The sequence below is a fragment of the Amblyomma maculatum genome, chromosome 9 (assembly GCF_055883805.1).
Source record: "Amblyomma maculatum isolate TAMU_Amacu chromosome 9, ASM5588380v1, whole genome shotgun sequence".
In the NCBI taxonomy this organism is placed as follows: Eukaryota; Metazoa; Arthropoda; class Arachnida; order Ixodida; family Ixodidae; genus Amblyomma; species Amblyomma maculatum.
Genome location: NC_139352.1, coordinates 31285403 through 31309311, shown reverse-complemented (window position 1 = coordinate 31309311; position 23909 = coordinate 31285403). Strand labels below are relative to the sequence as shown.

The 23909-nt window shown below is 45.7% G+C and overlaps 3 protein-coding genes across 8 annotated transcripts in view; 1 reads left to right on the top strand and 2 right to left on the bottom strand.

Annotated features, from left to right (window-relative positions):
- The window catches only part of LOC146178760 (uncharacterized), a 19782-nt gene extending 12113 nt beyond the window's left edge, over nt 1-7669 (bottom strand). Inside the window, exons 1-3 of one of the 3 annotated variants that reach the window (XM_084578528.1) lie at nt 7547-7669; nt 1548-1811; nt 521-1043 (exon numbers count right to left, since the gene is read on the bottom strand). In XM_084578528.1, the coding sequence (XP_084434654.1) occupies nt 521-1043; nt 1548-1640 (616 nt within the window). In that variant the 5' untranslated portion in view covers nt 1641-1811; nt 7547-7669. Of the gene's footprint in view, nt 1-520; nt 1044-1547; nt 1812-5844; nt 5982-6301; nt 6440-7546 lie in introns of those variants that run through there. The other 2 variants (XM_084578527.1, XM_084578530.1) reach the window with 2 other exon arrangements.
- On the top strand, nt 6561-19164 carry LOC146178759 (carbonyl reductase family member 4-like). Of its 4 annotated transcripts, none has more exons than XM_084578532.1 (5): nt 6561-6694; nt 7887-8032; nt 11443-11691; nt 13763-13916; nt 18676-19159. In XM_084578532.1, the coding sequence occupies exons 2-5, from the start codon at nt 7889-7891 to the stop codon at nt 18852-18854; spliced, it is 726 nt and encodes a 241-aa protein (XP_084434658.1). In that variant the 5' UTR covers nt 6561-6694; nt 7887-7888; the 3' UTR covers nt 18855-19159. The 4 variants fall into 4 exon arrangements, with proteins under 4 accessions (XP_084434658.1, XP_084434660.1, XP_084434659.1 ...); XM_084578533.1 differs by lacking the exon at nt 6561-6694 and adding an exon at nt 6999-7074 and having other exon boundaries at nt 18676-19160; XM_084578534.1 differs by lacking the exon at nt 7887-8032 and having other exon boundaries at nt 6574-6694; nt 18676-19164.
- LOC146178757 (uncharacterized) overlaps nt 18859-23909 on the bottom strand; it is a 21439-nt gene continuing 16388 nt past the window's right edge. The window contains exon 4 of the mRNA XM_084580020.1: nt 18859-19029. Within this exon, the coding sequence (XP_084436146.1) occupies nt 18884-19029 (146 nt within the window). The 3' untranslated portion in view covers nt 18859-18883. The remainder of the gene's footprint in view (nt 19030-23909) is intronic.

Below are 23909 nucleotides of genomic sequence, written 5' to 3'. Positions count from 1 at the left end.
GCATTGAAAAGAAAGGTACAAAGATGGAGTATCTTGTGTCATTCTGCTACTAGCTCAGCTGCATGCGACTCCATTGCTCAGTCGATGGTACTGCTGGCGCCACCTACGGCAGCTTCACGTAACTGCACTCATCAAAAATATTTGTAGCAATGAAGGAAAAAAAACAACAACTTTGTTTGGACATAGTAATATAGAAAATGAGCACCTATATAAAAGTTATTCCATTATTAGGAGAAAACTACCACCGAAAACCGAGAATCGCATTCCATTGCACAGAATGGGCCTGTTGCAGCTCTGTCGCTTCCACCCTATTTCCAGGAAAAGCTGTTAACATGTCCCACCAGGATGCTGCGCTACCCTGCGCTTGGCAGGACATGTACACAAGATGCTGATGCTTACTGCTGACTAAACAGGCAGTGGTACTTAGAAGCACCTGTCAACATCTCGGCACAACCTGCATGTGAGATGACAGCTAGCAAGCAAGCACCGATGGAGAGCGGCAGTAGTAAGGAGCACTCACCCACAGCAGGATTGCCCAATATGGGAGCCAACCCCGCACTCTCGTGGAAGTCCCGCAGGTGGGCCGCCAACTCCTGGGGTGACGCGAGCTGCCGTGGACACAGTGGGCAGTCGGCTGGCTCCCCAACGTGCTGGAGCAGGTGCGTGCGGCACACCTCAGGATCATGGGCGCTCTCAAAGGCACAGAAGGGGCACTGCCAGACGGATGACGCGGAGGATGGCGGCAGGGCCTGGCGCTCCGAAATGCGGAGCATGACAGGGGGCGCCGCCTCGCCCGGGGGCGGCTCGGGCGGGCTCAACGGAGGCAGGCAGACCGAGCTCAGGGAAGGTGGCGGCAAAGGTGCCGCAGGCACTGCTTCCATGACCCCACCACCGGCATTGTTTTTGATGTGACAACGCCGCCGGTCGAGCACATCTGTGGACACCTTGTGCCGGTTTCGGAGGTGGTGCAGGAACACATTCTTCTGGCGGTAGCTCTTGTCACACAGGCCACAGCGGTACGAAGGCGTCTGACTGTGGATGGCCTGTCCATATCAGAAAGGAAAAAAAAAGAAATAATAAAGGGTGAGCGAAGCATTATTTGCTTTCACCACCAAGCAACTCAGAAACACAAGAAGTAAAAATACAGCAACTAACGAAAAATTTGTTTAACAATGACAAAACAAGCACAAAAACAGGAAACTGCAGCTAACCAAGATCAATAACAAGAGCAGTCTACCTTCCAATCACCACATCCATAGAATGTTACACGTTCACAGACACAAAACAGGGAAGCAACAGGTGTCCTCCATCCATTTACCTTGGTGAATAGCCCCACTTAGCAAACGCCTCCCCTAGGTAGCACGATGCTGTGTTGGTAATGGCCAGTCCAACATATGATTAGGGCCAATGATCTTGACCCAGTCGACCCACTGTTGGTACTTACTGGTAGTATTCGGTCCACCATAGGACCACTATGCTACCATCATAGTACCAATATTGGGCCAATGGTCTGACGGGCCAAAACCAAAAAACAAACAGGGTCAAACCTTGTGGCGCATGAGGGTGCCCTTCTGTCGGAAGCAGCGCCCACAGAACTGGCACTTGTACGGCTTGAGTCCCTGGTGGATGAGGAAGTGCATCTCCAGAGAGAACTTGCGGCTGAACACCTTCAGACAGATGGGGCACTGCACATCCTTGAGGGCCAGGGGCGGTGGCGGGGGCTGGGGGGGCCCAGCGCCCCCTGCCACCACCACCGCAGACGCGCCCGCTGCTCCTCCGCTCGCCGCCAGCTCGCTCCCTGCACTCGGCTCCTACATGGGGGACAAAAGGAAGCCCATGGTGCAAACAACTACATCCGTGTGACAAACAGGTGCCTTGAGTGGAAAGAAAACATTTGCGAGCTTTTCTGGAAAGATTTAGAAAAACTAATACAGCTATCACCTCCACAGATGAAGGTGATAGCTGTCATTTTCCCTGGTGAAGTGAGGAAATGTCACGACAGCTCAGGCTTCTTCTATAGCATCAGAGAGGTGTGTAGAAGACCGGAAATGATGACACGGACAGCAGGATTCCAAATCAGCCTGCCCGCAAATTGTTCAATGCCACCGAATGATGCTCCATGGGTTTTGCCTCCCTTTAAACGAAATGTTTCTGCATTGCAAATGTACTGCTTCCGGAGATGACATCATCATGCACTACCCCCGTGCAGCACAGAACACTGTGAACTGTGAAGGTGCTCAAAAATTGTTGCAGTTTTAATCAGTGGTGATGCCACCTGTTCCAATGCTATCCTGAAGGACCCTGTGCACTCTGCCTATAGGTTTTCACACAACCAGTCACTCTAAGCTCATCAAATAGGTGCCCTTCAAACTAAACTGAATCATCAGCGAGCCACATGTGTACACAACCCAACAGTGCACAACCCCTACCCCTTCCCACCCCTACGATCAAGCATAGGCTCTTTTTTTTTCATCTTTATCAGTACAGACCAGTGCCATATAAAAAGAAAAACAGAGGAAGAGGCAAAAATTGTACACCAATCAGCCAAAACAGCCTGAACAGCCTCCCAGTACCACACAAGAAATCATCATTATTATTATTACTATTATTAGTCACAACCCACTTCCTGTCAAAAGTCTATTGCTGGTATTCAAAGAGCCACTGAATTTTTGTGTAAAACTACATACATTTCTTTCCCAAAATTTATACAGCGGGATTTTCTTTCTTGTACCACACTCCCTCTGTAATGCGGTTGACTCAGACGGGCAGAATAAACAAAGTAAATAAATGAATTAAAGAATAAACGTACAGCTGTTCGTATAGCTTACAAGAAGACTACCGATAGACCCAATTTTAAGATTTTCGAAGTGCATCACGTCTACATTAAATAAGCACACCTTTCAGGAGATGACAGATTTGACTTTGTTCAATGCTCAAGAATGCGTATGAACAGGTTAAGAATGCATAGGCACAGAAGAAGAGAAGGGGGCAAAGACGAGCAATGAATTTTGACAGCTGAATTAGAACAATCAATATATCGACAGATCGAAATGGACACGATTTGCTGATGGCAACAGGTTCTACTTCGTAATGTTGCTATGTTATGAGTATCTGCATGTGCACACAATCTTGGCAGAATAAACTAAATTGTGAAATGTTTTAGGTGGAAATCATCAGAAAAAATCTAACTAGATATTAATAATCTGTAGGCCACACCACTACTTAATGAAAAAAGAAATATAAGCATTGAAGACAAGAAATAAAGACTTCAGGAAAGATGAAACTGTTGGAAAGCAAACGGTCAACAGCACCAAATATGTCCCATCTTTTAGTTTCCTTGACCTCAGTGTCAAAGCTAAGTTTGCCATAATTGGAAAAATAGCTACAAGAGGTTGAGAAACACACAGCTGACTGACCACTTGGCAATTGTTTTTCAAACATGAATGAAATAATAGCACAGCTCTTAATAGACGTGCATGAAAAGTGAGTAAGGTAACCAGAGAATAGATTTGTAAGGCACATACAACACCTTTCGTTTGTACTGGGTCTCGAAGAAAAATTGCCTCAGCTCGTTCTCATCTCTTTAGAGCTCACATTTCTCTTTATGCTAGTTACACAGCCACCGTGAAACAATTAATGAGCAGCGGCAAGACACTTGTTTGCTTCTTTATCTCTCTCAATTCCAGATTAACTGGACGGAGAAGCCCGGAGGAACATCACTCAGATAAGGCGGCCAGTCATCGGACATCTCCGCGAGTCGGCATGGCCCTTTGCCAAAGTGATGTTGCAAGCAAGTGTCGGCAGCCATTATAAGATCTGCCGTCACCGGCGCGCACGCACGAGCCAAACAAATTGTTATCAGGAAGATAGGCCGTGCACTACGTCAATGGCAAAACCAGCCGCGAAGCAAAAGCGAAAGTGGAAGGTGCCCAGAAGCCTACACCGGTCCTTGCAACGTTCTAGTGCCTTAGGCAATAGGGGGATGAAAGAACAGTTTACAGAAGGTTGAGGAAATGATACAGTGCTGTTAACTAATTCAGGTATTGTAATAACATAGAACAAGCAATAAAGAAACGAGAACCTTCAAACCGTTTCAAGTGCATGTGATTAGTCCTAAGGATACATATCATGTCTAAGCAACACGCACACGCACACACACACACACACACACACACACACAAATGAATGCTAATCTATTCTGTAAGGTAAGAAAGAAGGGATAAACGGGTTCGTCTTAAAAACATGTGGCCAATCAATAACAATTTTAGTCTCGAGGAGTATTTGACAAGAATATTAAAGGAGCACAGGTGCCTAATTTTGGGGTTCGCATTTTATTATTTGCAACGATGTGTAATTTGATGCTGTACATATAACCGAATTTTATTTTCTCACCTATTATGGTTTAAAGAGCCGAGCAACAGCTGTAAAAAAGAAATGGCAATATGATGCCGCTCTGTAGTTTTAATTCATTACAATGCTAAAGCTAGCCTGCTTGAAGAACAGGAATCACAAAAAGTGAAGAATGAGAAACTATATCGCCAATTTTTCACCCCTCATGTGCTGACCTAAACTTCGATGTCGCAGCCATCGCCCGGCTGCTCAAACCTAAACCGGAACAGGTGAGAGGAGAAAACTTAATCATAAATTATTCAGTGACCTTAGGCAAAAATGACATGGTAATCCACATAAAAAAATGCCTGATGCAGCATTAGCAAGAAGAAAAATGAAACCAAAATTTGGTGTCCATGCTCCTTTAATTAAAACAAGGAAAAGTCAGGCTGTATCTACAATGCACTCTTTCTAAATTGATAAATATCTTGAAACCCTGACAATGTTAGATAAGGTGGGATTTAATGTGGTTTGCTCCCTCTCTGGAAATCCAGCTACCACACCTAACTGGTGAGTTGTACACAGGTAATGCACTTCCAACAAATTTTGAGCATACTACCAATTATGCAATCTGCAAAACCAACTCAAGGCATTTCAAACATCCCTAAACATGTATACATATATCCTAATCCTAAGAGAAAAAAAAAAAGAAAGAAAAGAAAACAATTTCATGAGAAATAGGCAGAGTTGGACAGGAAGCAGCAAACGCTAGTTAGCCATAGGGGAAAACGTAGGCCAGAAACGAATCTAAGCTTGCGTAAAGTATTCTTTCTATCTGGACGCCAAAGGTCCAAGGTAGCAATAATGTTACAAATGTTTCGAGAGCCCAGTAAGACCACGAACATCAGGAACCGATTTTATCAACAAGCCACATCTTTTTTTAATATACAGGAAAAAAAAAAAAACTTATTGTTACTACAGTAATGCTCGGACACGTGCGTTCTGAAGTACTGCAACACCTACGGCTACAACATCAAACGTATTTATGTAAATTGCTGAGTCTGAGTCATTCGTTATTAGCAAAATAATATAAACACAATAAAAGCGTCCGCTTCTATTTTGGCCACGAGAAAAGCTTGAACATGCCCATGATAACTATAGTTTTCGTTTCAACGTGACGGATGCGAAGTTTCACAACTCGGCGAAAAATGCACAAAAATAGCCAACGCGCAACCTGAAACATAACGCAAAAACGGAACGTGAACAGGAATTCAAGGCCACAACGTGGCTTTTAACGTGAGCGAACAACACTGCCAACGAAGTCATGCCCAAGCATGCACGAGTGCGACGCAGTGGCTGACGCACGAGCAGCGCGCAAAGCAATCCGATCAACGGCGCGAACGCAAAACAAGCTTCACTGCCGAGCTTCTCCACTGAGGCGCGGTCGCTACACTGCTGGCGCGTAGTGCAGCCGCATGCCTTCCGAACGGGAAAAATCTGCAGAAAGGAAGTCACCCTTGCCTACAGGCCACCGTTCTCGATGTCAGAAAGTGGGCTAGATCGGCATCAGCAGGCGCGCGTAGCCACGAGCCACGATCAGGGTCGCGCGGGATACGCAGTGCACTGCGCGGGGCGACTGCGTAACACTGGCCTTCGCCTGTGACGCAGGTTTGCCGTGGGAAAATACGCGCGCAGCGCGCTTTGTTTTGATCGCGAAGTGGGTCAGAGGCGCCCTCCGGCGATTCCGGGTGGCCCCCGTAAACGAAAGGCCTACGCACTAGCATCGCGCTCTGACTCGCACGCGGCAAGCTGCGCTCGACCTCGCAGGCGCGGATTAGGGACCCGGGTTTCTCGCCTGCCCGGTGGCTCGCGAAGGGAGCAGCGCGTCCCTTGGGCCCAAAGAACGCCATGCAAAGCAATCAGTGCTGCGCGACTGCAGGCGTAAGCCTAAGGCAATCAACGTAAACACTACCTTGTCGAGTCTTTCCATGGCATCTCCCGGTTCCAGCAGCCTCTCGGAGTGTTCGCCGAGCATACGGTTACGTTACGTCGCGCGATTTCGCGCGTTCACCGCGACTACGTTGCACCAGCACATTATGCCACCCGAGCTACGCGAAATGACGCCCTACGATTCAGAACAACGCCATTTATTTCGCAAGAGCATTTCTTTCGACTCGGTCACTCGGTGTCACGGCAGTTTCGTAGCTGCTTACAACCGCATGATTTACAACCGCAGTGCCTACCTATGGGCACACATACACACAAGTGCAACACTGTGTATAACATTATTATTCACACAGACAAGCTGTCAGTGAGCCCGGAAATCATTTCACGTCATCGTGCGGACTTGTCACGCTACTACCAGGCAAGCAAGGACCCTCAAAACAACGCGCATTTCGCAACACTCGACGAGTTTGTTGGCCGCTGATGCCTGCGATACGCTCGCTTCGTGCATGTCCCGAAGGCATGGAGTGTACTACGTAAACTAGGGAAATAGTATTGTCGTAGTGCTGCGCTTAGATGTAGGAATCACAGTACTATTTGTGTGAAAAATTGACCCGAAATATTTGCGCGTTTAACGCTGCAAAACAGAATCGAAGCGTGTGTTTTGCAGCCCTTCTTATGAATGCGAGACGAAGGCGCAAAGAGGCTTGCTTATACCACCGCCATGGCAGCTGTTCCGCTGCTTCAAGCGCGCTGTCTGCTTGTGTGTGCGTTTTAGGTAGCGCATTCGGTTTTGATCATGTAATTTCTTTTACTTTTATCATGTTTCTGCTTCAAGACTCATTTCGGGAGTCTTAATATTCCGTGCGACAGCTTGACGACTAAGGAGCGTCCAAGATTTGTCGGTTAAGTGTTCCGTTCGTCTAGGTGACGTGACGTTTTGCGTCACGCTAGCAACGTGGGGTTACACAATGTTGCGAAATGTAAATCTTCGACTGTTACGCATGACGCGAAAGAAGGACGAAGCGCACTTGGATATAGAAAATACCGCAAAAGCATCGCCGCAACATTTTCCGCGCGTGCTAACTGCTAGCAGTGTTTCGTGTGGTTGTGCATAAAATTATAATCGAAACCGAAAAAATCCGGTTGGTCACCGGTGCGCGGCAGATGTAAAGAAACTTCCGCAGCTCTGTCAGGAAAAGTTTAGCCGACGCGATCGCGGCTGCCGAAAGCGGACAGACCATGTTTGGTGGCATGCAGGTCGCGTGCTTACCCGGAGGAGTAGCAGTGCCGCTGCCGGATGCGGTAATTTGCGAGACGAACGGTGGGCGCGCGGAGCGGAGAGCTGGTGCCTGCGTGCAACCCACGCGCCTTCTTGCACTGACTAGCGCTCATTGTAATTTACGACGTCCACAGCTGCGCTGCCCATAAATCGCAGTACTGCGCGCTAGCGCGCGCCTGTCGCTTCGGTCGAGCGCCGTTCCAGCCGCGGGCCTGACTCTAGTCACGATACCGTGAAAAAAGGAGGGGGGGGGGGGAGTGCTAGGCAGCACAACCTGCAATGCGCCGCTGCTTTATGCGCGCCTGCGCGCGCTCGTTGTGCATGCATGCAGCAATGGCGCAGGTTGCTTGCGTCTTCGGCGGCACACGGGGTATCGGGCTTGCCGTGGCACAGCGCTTCCTGCAGGCGGGCTGCCCCGTGGCCGTCTTCTCGCGGGACCAGAAGCACGTCCAGGAGGCCCTAGAACAGCTAGCATCGGTACGGTGAAGACATCAGGGCCATAACGTCCCTTCAACTTGCCAAAGCGATATGAGTTTGTGGCCGAAGTTTTCCTCATATTACATGTGCAGTCAGCCTTTATATGTCTTGGGAATAGGACCATGTCACTGGACGTGATAGGCCAAGCATACAAAGGGGCAACAATGCTGCATACTAACTGCAATCTATGGTTTGGAATAATGTATGAGCTGTTTCACACTTGGGGGGAATCTGGGGGCACGTGTCTGCCACACTTTGCAAAATGGTGCTGAAGGCAGGCGTGGAAAATCGCTGGCAAGGGGGCATGCACAACTACCACCAGCTGCTCTTTCTGTCCATGCTGCTGGTACCACACAGCAGGGACTGTCGAAGCAAGACATCAATGGGCTCCCAGTTTCCCACTAAGTATGAAACAACCTGTACACTCAATAAGAATTGCTTGTGTCATTTTGTATCTGTATGCACCAAGGCAAGGGATGGTTTTGATGCATGTGGATGGAGTTCCAGAATAAGCACCATAGCTGGAGATGAATCACAAGCAATGCTGTAATGGCGGCTAGTTGGTTTTCCATCATCATATAGGCGCGCTGAACTTTAACTCGAGACAATTCACCTACACAAGACAAGACTGGTACGTGCGCGAACTTTCAACTGTTTATTACAAGTACTTCTCTCCTTATATACACACATACAAAGAAAACAAGTACAAGCATGTGTCAGAAATAAGTTTATAAGTGCAATTCATCAACTCAAGCAACCTCGCCAAGCATATCAATAGCTGTAAAAAATGCGTCCCAATATTCGAAGAAACTGCTGTAATCGAACATTTCACAGACCAACGCGAAAGAATAATCTTTGAAGCATATGAAATGGCACGGGCCGGTTCCACGGAATACGTAAGCGATCCGTCGATAGCGCTGACGAGCAGAGAGATCCAATTGTTAACAGGCAACGTGATGGAAAGCGGTGCTTCAAGTGTTACGGGTTGATGAATTGCACTTATAAACTTGTTTCTGACACGTGTTTGTACATGTTTTCTTTGTATGTGTGTATATAAGGAGAGAAGTACTTGTAATAAACAGTTGAGAGTTCGCGCACGTACCAGCCTTGTCTTGTGTTGGTGAATTGTCTCGATTTAAGTTCAGCGTGCCTACATGATGAATGAAGGAGATGAATCGGCACATTTGTGTGTTTTACATTATCTCACATGAACTGGTTGAATGGAAGTGGACAGTGTTGTCTCCCCTGTCTGTGTTGTTGCATTGGCACTGTCCTCCCACCTGTAGAGATGCCACACCAACTGTCTTGGGCCTGCGCATGAGCAGCAAAGTAATAAAGCCACGGAGCATTGAATCTTTAATGCCAGTGTGTAGCCAAAGTGATGTTGATGTCATGGACTCGAAAGCAAGCATGCTGTAAGTACTATATTTCCAAGACTTGTTGGACGAGGAGACATGTCGGCCTACACTGTAGCTCTATTGCTGTTTGCTCCAGTAAAAATGTAATTTTTCTCAACATGAAAATTGTGCTTCATGCTGAAATTTGAAGCAGACTAGTGTGCCTGTAGTTAACACTCTAGATACTTAATTTTTAAAATAGTATAGGGGAGAAGCCTGCAACTTGCTTATAGATGTGAGACCTAGGCTCACAAAATGACATCGGCTAGTTTCCATGCACGAATGGGATGAACATTCCAATTGGGGCAAATGCAAAAGATGCTCTTGAGCTGTGTAGTGGACAAAATGCATCCGCAGTCTTTCACAGCAATGCCCCTTTCTCTCTGCCTTTCCTTCCTTCATAGACTATGTTTCGTTTTTGTGCTTAAAAAACATCTTTTAAGGTTTCTTATAAATGACGGAGGCAAAAGGCTTCTTCGATTGGGAACTAGGTGTGTCCTGTTCATGGAAGTGACTAATGGTCTATCAAAAAATATTTAAAGTGTAAGCGCGTCACAGAAAAACACTAGAAGTTTATTTTTGCTGTTACATCATTCTAGAAATATTGTAACAGAAGGGCCTGTAGCAAATTGACAGATGTTAATACAAAAACACTAACACTGAACGCTGGTTACGGAAAGCGGTACCGGTACCTTTTCTATTTCATTATTATATAAAATCTACTGGAACATCTTGTGGAAGCTTTGAAACTTGGATTTTAGGTGGAGATCTAAATGTCTGGTTTTTCATTTAACTTGGTGAAATTGGCATGACACCTTAGATGTTGTCAGTATTTATAGGTATGCTGTAGCTTCGCTTCTCAAAAACTTGCTTGGCTCACACATTCCTTCCATCCTCCACGTAAAAAAAGAACTAGAAATACGGCCTTATTCCAGGACAACAGCATATAATAGTGGTCTTCCTAAAAGCTGTGAGAACTAATAATAAATGCCATTTCCTTTATTAGAGCCCAGGGTTCTGTGTGCATTGATAGCTCGGTGATTACAAGGGAGAGCCGTCCGCACTTTTGTTGAAGGAATAAAATCACATCTTGTTGGCAGCTGTTGTCAAGCCTGTGTGATAGGAACCAATGTATGATCTGATTTGGCTTTCGTTTCGTGCAGCATTATCAGTGGAATTTAGAAAATATGTAGTCTTGCAATGATAAGTGGTACAAATAAATGCAATAGGCCTGTGGGTGATGTCAGTGTTTGCATCTTTGTCCAGAATTTCAGTTTCCAGAATGGGATGGTCTTTAGTGTTTGGGCTGAGGGCGCATTCAGTTAGCATAAGCCGTACAATGGTTAAATCTGTTATTAGGCGTTTCCTTGGCTCCTTTCGTTAGATTTGCTATACTTAAGGCTGTCTAGGTTCCTCTTAGCTTCAGCAAGATGTTTTGAGTATATGTGAAATTTAAATTTCTCACCTAAATCATTGGCCCATCTCTCCTACCACCAAGCATGCTATCTACATTGCTCAGAACTAACAGGGTACTTTATCAGCCTAAAGCCATCCATGCCTTTTTCAATGGAACTTGCCCACTCCAGCTTTTTAAGTCAAGAGATGGATCATAGATAATTTTGAACATTCTCATGCCTGTTCACTGAATGCTTTCAATTCAGTTAAATAGGTCTTCTGAAGCCATATTCGTTTTTTACCTGGAAAAACTAATGCAATATTTTGGGCATGAAGAAGGGAGGGTTTTAATGCACATGATTTTTGCGCTACTAAATCTTCAGATAATATAAACCAAAACTTCAGTCAAATAAGCCTTAGGTATTTACACTTTATACAGATCTGTAGTTTCCGGGAACTTTGTTCGGTGAGATCAAACTTCAGTTTGGGTAGTGTTGTGCCATTCACTTGTGAACATAGTTAGTTACTAGTTAGTTCCTTACCTGTGACTTCATCATTGAGAGGAGAGATCTGAAGGAGCTGATGATTGAGGGACGGCCTTTCCACATGCCTTCTCAGGAGTCCGGCAACGTGCACGGACACACATGTGACGTCCGCAATGAGGCAAGTGTACGAGAGGCTCTGGCGTGGACAGAGAAAGAGGTTGGTCCAGTGCGGTACCTGGTGACTGCAGCCGGTATCAACCTTGACCGGCTGCTGGCCCAGACGAGTGAGGCTGAGATGCGTAACCTCCTCGACACCAATGTCATTGGCACCCTTTTCTGCACCAAAGCGACCTTGAAGGCAGGGATGCTGCGGCGACGAGAGGTGAGGGAGGTGTCCACTTTCAGGACTGTCGAAGTCAATTGGGAAATGTGGTGGAGGATTATTTCACAAAGCAGTGTGTTTATATCTATCTTGGTATTAATGTAATAAGCGATGCTCTGAATTAATGCCTGGGTGCCTGTTCTATGACATGAGCAATATTTTCACAGACATACATGTATTGAGTTCATGAATTTATAATATGAAGTAGAAGCCAAGAGTGAAGATTGAAACAACTACACGAGCGCAAACATGAACTCGCAGAGTGGTCTACAAGAGTAGGCTTTTGGTCTAAGGATACATAAAGGTAACTAATAATTCTTTTAATTTTGGTTGATTAACTTTTTTATTTCGGTTCAATTCCTAGTGTGCACATCACTAATTGGTAGATCTTGTGATGGCAGATGATGGATATCTGTGACAAAAGGTGAAAGGAAATGAAGATGGAGAGAATACGGAAAGAAGGTCTGGAGTGTAGTCTCTACTTTATTTGCTAGTTCTGACCGCTTAACTTCGGGATTCCCTTTCGTTGTGAACAACACTGCATAGATATGTGCCTTGGCTGAGGCTGTACACCTGCTACTCATTAATTGCTGCGTGCAATTATTGCACAAGTTATCTGTAAACTCTTGTACAACATTGCAGTGCTCGCTTTGCTTGTTGCAATCTCTGCAACAACACCTTTTAAGAGATCATTTCTTTCAAAAGTGTGTAGGCAGCCATGAATTTATATCCAACTTTCTCCTTTTTTTATGAAATTTTTCTTGCTTGTCCAATTGAACTGTGAGAGGTCATTTGTTGGGTAGCTCTGTAACACCCAGAGCACATCCTGACTCAGAAGATAGGAAAAAGGCAAGTTGTTCTCAGTCTGCAGACATATAGAGCTTTGGAATGGTGCTTAAGCTGCCTTGCTGAAAAATTTGAGCAAAACGAGTAGCCTGGCAGCTTTCAAAAGCTCTGCACCCAAAGATTATATCACGACTGAAAAAAGGGTATATTTAGAAAGACAAGGTAAACAAAATGTAACTCCCACGTGCCTTAAGCATGCTGAATTAGCATGCCAGAGGTTATGCAGGAGCACAAAATGAAATAGACTCCTTTTTTTCTTCTTTTTTTCATGTGAGCAAAAGAGCATGACTCCATAAGCCTAGTCTGTGTTTATGGTGACTTTTGTATCCTTTATGCTGTTATACTGGCATATCCGTTAGTGGATGCAGGGTGCAGATAGTGAAAATGAAGTGGCTGTTATGTTGGATCATCAGTAAGGAATGATCACTTGCCAGTCTTACTTAGGTGCCTCTTCAGGTATGGTTTTGGTTACAAGGTGCAGCGCAGTGTGCTTTGGCGATGAAATACCTCTCACTATGTTATGAAGAGTATAGTGATATAATACTGATTAGAGGAAGGAAGGAGGCACGCTGATGACAATCGACTCAAGTTAATAATTATTCATGTCTCCTTTTTTCGTCCGTCACCTCAGCATTTCATTGGACTTTTTCATAACATGCAACACCAACTAGCCCAGCATCATGTCCTCCTGAACTGTATCCTTCCACTCCCTGACTAGTGAAAATTATCAAGCGGTTTTTGCATACATGTACTTGCAAATGCCACTGAATTGGCTGTGTGTAAACCCATGAAACCATCATGTTTTCTTTTTAGACCACTTAACAAAAGTTTTAATATTGAAGCGTACTCTATATTGTCTTGGCTTCAACTGTATATATATATTTAACGCTACTGACACATAATAGGCAAATAATTAGCAGAGGTGCTAGTACAATCATGTTAATCCAACACACGGCTTCTAGGTACATTTCCAAGTCCAGCATTACGCCTGCTTACGATTAAGTCCTGAAATTAAAGGTGATATCATCTGGCAAGTAATCGAGGGTTATTTGCCCATTATTGGGACCTTGAACTTGTAGAAATTCAGTGCTCACGAGCTTTCTTAATTGTGTTGTTACTGTGCGATATATTATTCAGCATCTGGGCTAGCAGCCTATGCAGTGAATTAGCTTGTCGTCACTCGGTTCTCTAAATCGTTTTCATGTACCTACCTTTCTCGTGCCAGGGTTCCATCGTAAATGTGGGAAGCATTGTTGGCGAACGGGGCAACATTGGCCAAACAGTGTATGCCGCCAGCAAGGCTGCCCTGGTTGGCCTCACCCGCTCCTTGGCCAAGGAACTGGCATCGCGAAACATCACAGTCAACATGGTGCAGCCAGGTATGTGCCCTGGCCTTTCTCCTTAGGATTCAGTGCGAGAGGATTGGAGATCAAAGGAGCATATGAAGGGAACTGGAAGAGAAAGCACTGTGAAGAGAATCGGTATGAAAAGGCGCAACATGAAAAGAAGCATGAAGGATGCAGTGTCCTCGCCTCTGTTTGGGCTTGAAAAACTTGAGCTCGAATGCCGCAATGGACAGAATCACTGTTTCAGCTGGACGCATGGAAGGACATTGCGCCCCTTCTTTCACCTTCCCCTTCTTCATTCTTAGGTAGAGATGCAGTATTCTGAAAGTGCAGTATTTTGCCTCAAGGTGGTATTTTTGGCTCCTTTTCTTATTTCTTTATGAATAAGTATGTGCAGCAATGCATGTAACATTATTAAAGTATAAAAGGGAGACCTACTTGCCCGAATCTTCCAGGAGCCTTAAAAGCAACAAAACTCGGATTCTGCTCCTAAATAAACTTCATTGTTCGGCATGCTATGTGTACTGGTGCCAGGTACCAAAGTCTCATTTTATGGAGACATTTAGAATTTTGTTCTCGTCGCAGCGTTATCAGAAAAGTGATCCGAAATGGTGTTTCTCAAACTGTGGGTGTCTCTGTCCTGAAGAACCGTACTGAAATCAGGGTACCTTGTCTTCATTGTGGTTGTGCCTCCCTCGGGTGGAGAAATTCTGGTTCTGCACTCTATAAGAACGTTTGTGTATAGTGTGTAAGTTTTCAAGTCCACCTTCATGTACGAAAAAAGGGCTGCCGATGTCAGCTGAAACAACCGTTGTTTGCTTTATTATTGATCACTATCTTATAATATGTACATGTAATCATGCCTACCCATTCATTGCTCTAATTTGTGTACCATCATGATATGTATTGACAGTTCTGAGGTTGTGACTAATTAAAAATCAGCGCAGCACTGTAAATCAAGCGGTGGAGTTTAGTTAGGTGCGGAAGCCTAATTTTGTTTATCTGAAGGCTCCTAGCATCTATCAGGCAAGTAGGTTTAAGTTCCCCATTTTCATTTTCAATAATGTTGCTAATATGTATCGTTACCATGCTTAAGGGCAGCCAGTGTGCATATACATTGATTGGTTCATGGTGCTCGGCTTTCTGTAGCAGTGTGTTAGGAAGGTGTAGTGTTAATGGTTTTTGCTCTAGTCTGACTTGCTGCCGTTGAGGGCTTTCTTCATTAACAACATCACAGAAAGATATAAACATCTATTCATAATCTCAAATTTATACCGCAAATCTTCGATAAGCAAATGGTGGATAATTGTAGCACATTGCCATTTTCTGACTGTGGGGGAAGTCACACATTTGTAAAAACACAGCAGATCTTTGCGTGTAACAGAACAAAAACTAGCAGGAAAACGCACTACATGCAGAAATGGAATGGCAGTACACAAAATAATCATATACATGCAAGTACTTCACTAACGAAGAGGTGGAGGCAAGAGCAGGTCTGCCCGTTTCCTTTATGAGAAATTAGCGCACTTCACAAGAAGGTTGAACACACTGTTTCTTACTTGTATCTATGGCTGCACAGGAACTACTTTGGAATGAAACAGGATTACTAGTAGAATACTCGGCCAAGCTAGTCTATGAGAATAAGCGTAGAGTGATTCAAGCTAAAGTGCTGATTAGATGACAAAAAACACTCGCTGTTGTCTAGGGCTTTACTGTCATTTCGTGTTCTATCTCGAAGAAATATGGTATATGTCCCTGGGCAAGACCATTTTGAACAGTTTACAATTTGCAGTACAGTGGCGTACTGCCTCTCTAGTCGGAACATTTTTCACTACATTATACATTACATGTACTGTCTTTTTGTTGCCTATAGTGTTTCCTGTTGTGTCCCAAAAGTAACATGTACGCTGTATCTCCGCCCTGGTTGTGTTTAAATGCGAGGTCATGCATGCCTTCCTCTCCAAGTGGCTGAATGTTAGCTTTTCATTGCAAGCATTGCCATGTGGAGTTAGCTAGTAATCATTCTGTTCAGCCCAAGCTGCACTGAGCATTAGAGTAATGTTATAAAAAATGTTATGTAATTTATGCTGGCATTACATGCTGCATTGGAACGCTGCATTTCCAAAAAGAAAAATTGAAAACATGTCTTATTGAGAACATTAGTTTATCATGCAAAGTTAGCATTATATTAATTCTGGTTATCAAATGGTATTGTTGAGTAATCTGCTATATTATGTTGCACATTTACAAGTGTTACATGTGTTGTATGCATTAATTTGACATTCTACATAAATTTAATTTCAGTGTTACATTCCACTAGTTGTCAGAGCACGTGGTTGTCATGTGCTCTGTTTGTACTAGCATCAGGGTTGGTGTCTCATGTGGAGGGATGTGATAGGCACATCGCTGTGCGATGTTTACTTATAAGCGAGGCTGACACTATGTTGAGTTTTGTCCATGTGCGTCCCTTAGATCGCTTACGCTGCAGCCGCGCAGATTCCAGCATTTCGGAAAACCTAAAAACCGACATAGATAGTATCTTCTCTAACAAAACGTTGAGTTGGGCTAGTTAGGACAGGTTCATGATGCAACAGCAGAAATAATGAGGAACCAGTGGAAGGAAACACATTCACAAGCACTTTTCCTGCGTTATCTTTTCTCTGGTCCCTCGTTTATTGCGCTGTTGTATCATGTATTAACTGTTTGGTAAATGAATAATAATAATTAATAGTAATTGGTTCGCAGGAAAGGAAAGGTGCTTTATCTGTCACACTTGTTCTGTGGACACCTGAACTACACTGTAAAAAGGAGGAAAGTGGAAGTGAAAGTGGAAATAGGGAAAGGGGGGCTGTAGTAGAGGGCTCCAGAGTAATTTCGACCAGACCACCTGGGGATCTTTACCATGCACCTCCTCCTCTCACCTTCTCGAAATGTAGTGCCTGCAGTCGGGTTGGAACCCGGGTACTCCAGTGCAGTATAGTCGGGCATCTTAACCACTGCACCACCATAACGGGGCAATAAACGAAAAGCCTTTAACTAGAATCGGTAATAAGTAACTAATACTTATTCGTTAACCAGCCTGCTGTTAGCACATCTTGGCCTTATGCACGCAATTGCTGACAGTGGTGTCACGAAGCGGGTGTTTAATTCAAAAAGTATACTTTTTAAAGTTTCTAACAGTCTTACCTGAAATACATGCATACAGAGCTCTGCCAGTATTTGTTAAGCAAAAGCTACTGTGATATATGGAAAATTCTTTCTTTCTTTTCTTCTTGCTTGCTTAGACATTTGCCCAACAGGGGACTGAGGCTAAAAGCACAGTTGCCTGACAAGGTCTTAGCTGCCTGCTACGTGATCAACAAATATGTAAAATACATTTGTACGGCAAGCCAGTACACGCCAATATTCTTCATCAGTCTATAAAAAATAGCACTAGTTGCATTCATGAATAATGTATAATAAAACTGCATATAGGCATATAGGAACAATATGAATAATACGGGAACTTAACAGGAAATGATCATAATTTATAGTGAGTATAACAGGTACAATATTACTGAACAGTAGAATAATAAACAGTAACTGCAAAATTCTATATCAGGGTAATGAGTTCATGTTTCTTGTTTTTAACCAGACCAAAAGAAGGCCAAATGAACAGATATGCGTAGTCGGGTACATGCACTGAAGAAAAGGCTTTTGTAAAGTAATGCACAGGTACAAAAACAAAAATCACCAGTCAGAATATCTACAGCATTCTTGGGAGAAGAAAATTTTAATGGCAAGAATATGTAATATCACTAGATAAAATAACTCTTACATAAATCTTTTTTGAATGCAGAAAAGGGTTGTGTTATGGGGATTTCTTTTGTTACGCATTTTTTTCACCGCAACTGACACGAGGCTATGATTTGTTCTGATTACAGGCATGTTTATTTTAGGATCCCTGAATGGTGTAGAAGCCTTCTCTGTCTGTAGATGTGCTGCACTAACGATTCTTATGTATCCATGGTAGCAGGTTAAAGTACTAAACCCTGTATGCCTTCAGTATAATGTAGTTTGGGAAAGTGGGTAGGTTGTTTGGCTCTCACTGCGATAATTTCCGCATATATGTAGTGCCTTCTTCTACGGGGTAATAAATTTTTCGTGACTTTTTACAGTTTTACAGTTCTTGTTGTTTTGCCTGGAACTAGTATGCCATATGTTACTCCGGAATAAAATTTTTATAACATAATGACATCGGGCAAAATAATCTCTGTAGCTTACCCTGTCAAGGGGTGACAAAAATCCCTTCACTGTCACCGTCGTCGATTCTTGAGACGCTTTGCCGCATTGCATTTCTGAATCGCAGAGAAACCACTTTGGCAGGTGATGGCCATTCCATTTCGATTTTCATTTCGCGTTTCCTTCTTGTTCAGCCAGCTCAAACATTAAAATGCCTACAGTTTGTCACTAAACAAATAACATGATGAATATTTATTGATGTAAAAGTACTTATGTTAACAAGAAAAACTGTGTAACTCTTTGGGTAACATTTTCATTTTTGTTAATTGTTTTCAGCATTGAACCAGTAAACAATATCATCCTGGAATATTTCAGACTGATTTTACAGTGCTACATACCACTGCTTAAATGTGTGCAAGTATAAGGAAATGAAACATAACACAGATGTTGGGCTTTCGCATTATATATATATATATATATATATAGATAACTATATATATTCACTTTCGGCATGTATTTGCAACAATCAAAACACACGTGGCAATCTTTTTTTCCTTTGTCTGCAACACAGGGTTCATAGACACTGGCATGACGCGCGCGCAACATTTGCAAGCAGTGGTGGGCCACATCCCCTTGCAGCGGCCGGGCCGTGCAGAGGAAGTGGCGCGAGCTGTTCACTTTCTGGCAAGCAGCAGCTACGTGACGGGGCAGGTGCTGTCTGTGGACGGGGGTCTGCGGCTGTCCCTGTGAAGAGGGGATCAGAGGGTGCAGCCAGCCGCTCAGGCACATGAGGCACGCACCATGGCGGTCCAGGACAAGCCTTTAGGCAGCAGCATGGGCAGAAGCATCTCTGCCCCTTCCGAGGACAAGTGCTTCCTGAGACATGGGCACTGCTTTGCCGGGCAAGGCACGCTGGCCCACAGTGCTACAGAAAGAGTAAAGAGAGCCATGTGATTATGTCAAGCCCCACGGTACCTTATGTCTGGTCAAGAAGGATTAAAATAAGAGTTATGGTGGGTGAGATAAAAATATGGTTTGCCTTTCCTTGTTTAAACATGTGAGTGGGGCTTTTCCTTTGTGATACAACAAGGTACCGCCTGCTGGAATAAAAAAAGCAGGTGGAAGAAGCAATATACCAGATATGTCCAGGACACCCGTCACTACTTTTGAAAAGTTTTTGAGGTGAAAATATCTCTTGTTATATAGTAACATGAGTGTTGGCAAGAATCAGAAAGCAGATTAATTGTGTTGACTGTGCAAAATTGTTAAGTCATATCTAATTGCCGACTTTTTAAATATTAGTTATGCGCAGAGTTGCAACTAGAAGTTGTTAGCTGGTGGCTAGTAATAGCTGTAAAAATGGCAGATCGTCGTAAATGCAGTTACCCTTTGCGCTGCAGTTTTAACAATTTTCAAATGGCGCACCTGCGGCGCGCACTTGGCAACTTCTATCAAAACGAGTCATGGTGTCGGATGGTATCGAGGTGTGGCATTGCATGCCACGCCTCGGCGGAAGTTGCGAGCAGCTGTGAGCAGTGCAGGTGGGACGAAGGTGCTTATGTGGGTCAAGGCCCGACTCAGCTGAGGCGGCGAGAAAGCATGATGCCATTGCACTAGTGCAGCCATAGTGCCACTTGACCATTGAAACTACAAGCAGTTCTGAACACTTGCGAGTGGGATGGAGATGGTCATGTGGCTAATGGCAGGACAAGCTGAAGAAGTGTTACTGCCATTCAGCCTGGCCTCCACCTCGCCGTTGAAACCAAACAGATATAGCGCCGCAGCATGGGTGGGAACTGAATAGGCGCGAAAGAGCGCTACTGGCACTACAGTCCGTCCATTGCCTATTGAAGCTGTGAGCAGCTGAGTCGCGTGGAGCATAGATGGTCATGAGGCACATGGCAGGACGAGCAGTAAGAGGAAAAAGATGGTCATATGGCAGTAGCGTAGCAAAGACGGCGCGGAACCACGGTGCCACCGCAGCAGACCGTCCATGTGCCACTTGCCTGTTAAAACTGCGAGCAACAATGAGCCGGGTGGCTATGGTCACAAGGCATATGACAGGACTGCAGCTGAGCCGGCATAACCGCGCGCTTCCGCTGTTCCAGTCTGTCCATAGTGCCATTTGTCCATTGAAGATGCGAGCAGCTCTGAGCAGGGCAGGAGAGATGGTCATGTGGCACATGGCGGGACAAGCTGAGGCGGCGCAAAAGCATGCTGCCATCGCTCCAGTCCAGCCACACGCAACTTGCCTGTTGAAACTGCGAGCAGCTCTGAGCAGGCGGGATGTTCATGAGGTATATGGCAGGACGAGCTGAGGCGGCATAACAGCCCGCTTCCGCTGCTTCAGTCCGGCCATGTGCCACTTGCTCGTTAAACCTTCGAGGTGCTCTGATCAGTGTAGATAGTCAAACAGCACAAGACGAGTGTGGTTGAGACAGCGCGAAAGCACGCTGCGCCGCTCTAGTCCAGCCATGGTGCTACTTGCCCATTGAGCCTGCGAGTAGCTTTGAGCAGGACGAGAAATGGTCATGTGGCACATGGCAAGTCAGCAGTTGAGGCCGACCAAAGCACGCTGCCAACACTTTCGTTTGGCCTAGTTCCATTTCCACAATGAAGCTGCGAGCAGCTATGAGCAGGGCGAGAGAGATGTGGTCATGTGGTACATGGCAGCACTGCAGCTGTTGCGGGGCGAAAGCACGCTGCTGTCCAGCCTTGATCCACTTGCCTGTTGAAGCTCTGAGCTGGGCAATAGAGCGACGATCATTTGGAACCATAGCAGTACTGGGGCTGAAGCGGCGCGACAGCACTGTGCCGCTGCTCTTGTCCGCCCATGGTGCTACTTTGCCCATTGAACCTGCGACAGCTTTACGCAGGACGGGAGAGAGATGGTCATGTGGCGCATGGCACGTCTGCATCTGAGGCGGTACAAAGCAAGCTGCCAATGTTCCAGTCTCCTCTAGTTACGCTTGCACATTGATGCTGCGAGCAGCTATAAGCAGGTTGGGAGAGATGCTCATTTGGTGCATTGTAGGACTGCAGCTGATGCGGCGCGAAAGCACGCTGCCACCACTCCAGTCCAGCCATGATGCCACTTGTCCATTGAAGCTCCGAAGAGCTCTGATCTGGACGAGAGAGCGACGGTCATTTGGAACCATGCCAGTATTGGGTTTGAGGTGGAGCAGAAACACGCTGCCGCCGCTCTGGTCTGGTTATAGTGCTGCTTTGCCCTTTGGGGGAGAGATGGTCATGAATCACATGGGAGGTCTGCACATGAGGAGGCACAAAGCATGCTGCCAACGTTCCACTCTGGTCTAGTGCCACTTGCACATTAAATCTGCGAGAAGCTATGAGCAGGGCGGGAGAAATGCGCATGTGGCACATGGTAGGGCTGCAGCGGATGCAGCGAGAAAGCACGCTGCCGCCGTCCAGTCCAGCCATGATGCCACTTGCCCGTTGAAGTTCCGAAGAGCTCTGAGCTGGGCGAGAGAGCGATGGTCATTTGTAACCATGGCAGTACTGGAGCTAAGGTGGCACGAGAGTACGCTGCCACCCCTCTATGGTGCTTCTTCGCCCATTGAACCTGCGAGCAGCTTTGCGCAGGACAGGAGATAGTTATGTGGCTATGGTAGGTATCCATCTGAGGCGGCAGAAAGCACGCTGCCAACGTTCGTCTGGCCTAGTTCCACTTGCACCTTGAAGCTCCGAGCTGCTATGAGCAGGGTGGCAGAGATACTCATGTGACACATGGCAGGATTGTAGCTAATGCGGCGCGAATCACACTTCCGCCGCACCAGTCCAGCCATGATGGCACTTGCCCGGTGAGGCTCCGTGGAGCTCTGAGCTGGGCTAGAGCGGCGGTCATTTGGAACCGTTGCAGTACTAGGGTTAATGCAGCGCGAAAGTACGCTTCCGCCGCTCTAATCCGGCCATGGTGCTAATTTGCCCAAATAACCGTGAGCAGCTTGGAGCAGCACGAGAGAGAAATGGTGATTTAGCGCATGGCAAGTCTGGAGTTAAGGTAGCACAAAGCACACTGTCAATGTTCCAGTCTGGCCTAATTCAACTTGAACATTTAAGCTACGAGCAGCTTTAAGCAGGGCAGGAGAGATACTCATGTGGCACATGGCATGACTGCAGCTGAGGCGGCACATAGCACGCTGGCAACGTTCCAGCCTGGCCTAGTGCCACTTGCACATTGAAGCTGCGAGGTACTGTGAGCAATGTGGAAGATGGTCATGTGGCACATGGCATGACTGCAGCTGAGGCGGCACAAAGCATGCTGGCAACGTTTCAGTCTGGCCTAGTTCCATTTGCACACTAAAGCTGCGAGCAGCTATGAGCAAGGCGGGAGAGATGCTCATGTGGTACATGGCAGGACTGCAGCTGATGCGGCACAAAGCACGCTGCCATTGTTCTAGTCTGGCCTAGTTCCACTTGCACATTGAAGCTGCGACCAGCTATGAGCAAGGCGGGAGAGATGCTCATGTGGCACACGGCAGGACTGCAGCTGACGCGGCGCGAATGCACATTGCCACCGCTACACTCCGTCCATCTTGCCAGTTTCACGTTGAAGCTGCAAACAACTTTGAGGAGGGCAGTAGAACGTCATGTGGAACCATGGCAGGACTGGAGCTCCAGCAGTACGCAAGCGCGCTACCGCCGCTCTAGTCCGCCAATGGGTCCACCTGCACAGGCGTGTCATATGCCAACATGGACATTTGAGTGGCTGCATAGCAAAATTCCATAAGGAAAGGTGTTATGGAAGGAGACATGCTCTCCCCAGTACTATTCACAGCTTGCTTAGAGGAAGTAGAATGGGAACTGTTAGGGATAAGGGTTAATGAAGAATACCTCAGTATATTGAGATTCGCTGATGACATTTCCTTGCTAAGTAGCTAAAGGGATGAACTGCAAATAATTATTGATGACTCAGACAGGAGAACCAGAAAGATACGCCTAAGATTAATATGCAGAACAGTGAGGTAATGTTAGATCCCTTTGGGAAGGAACAGCAGGTAGCGAGACACTGGAAGTGGCAGGTGAATACGTGTATTCATGGTAGGTAGTAGCCGTCGAACCGGAAAATGAAAGGAAAATAATCAGGAGAATAATATTAGGATGGAGCACATTTAGAAGTACTCGCAGATTATTACTAGCATCTTACCAGTATCTCTCAATAGGAAAGTATATAACTGTTGCACCTTACCTGTAGCCACCTATGGGGCAGAAACTTGGAGGCTAACAAATGAAAAGGGTTCTACTTAAACTGAGGACAACAAAAAGAGCTATGGAACGAAAAAGTATAGGCGGAATGTTTATATATAGGAATCGTGCAGAGTGATTAAGAGAACTTGAGGTAAAAGCATCCTAGTGGAAATTAGGAACAAATGATCATGGGCAGGGCATATAGGGCAAAGGGAAGGTAACCGATGGTCGCTAAGGGTGACAAATTGGATTCCAAGTGAAGAAAAATGTACAGTTGCGGAAGTTAGGTGGGCGGATGAGGTTAAAAAATTCGCGGGGTCAAGTGGATGCTACCGGGTTAGTTGTAGTAATATGCGAGATGCCTTTGCCCTGCAAGGGCATAATCCGGCTGTTGATGATGATGGAACTTTGGCAAGACTGGAGCGAAGGCGGCACAAAGGAACGCTGCCACCGCCCCAGTCCGGTCATGGTTTCATTTTACACCAGACGAACCTCCTGCCGCAGCTGTGACCTCACTTTTTTCCTTCGCCTTCAGAGTGCTTTCAGTCTTCCGGCCATTCTCAGTCCTACAAGATAAGCTCTGCGTGCTTTACGAAT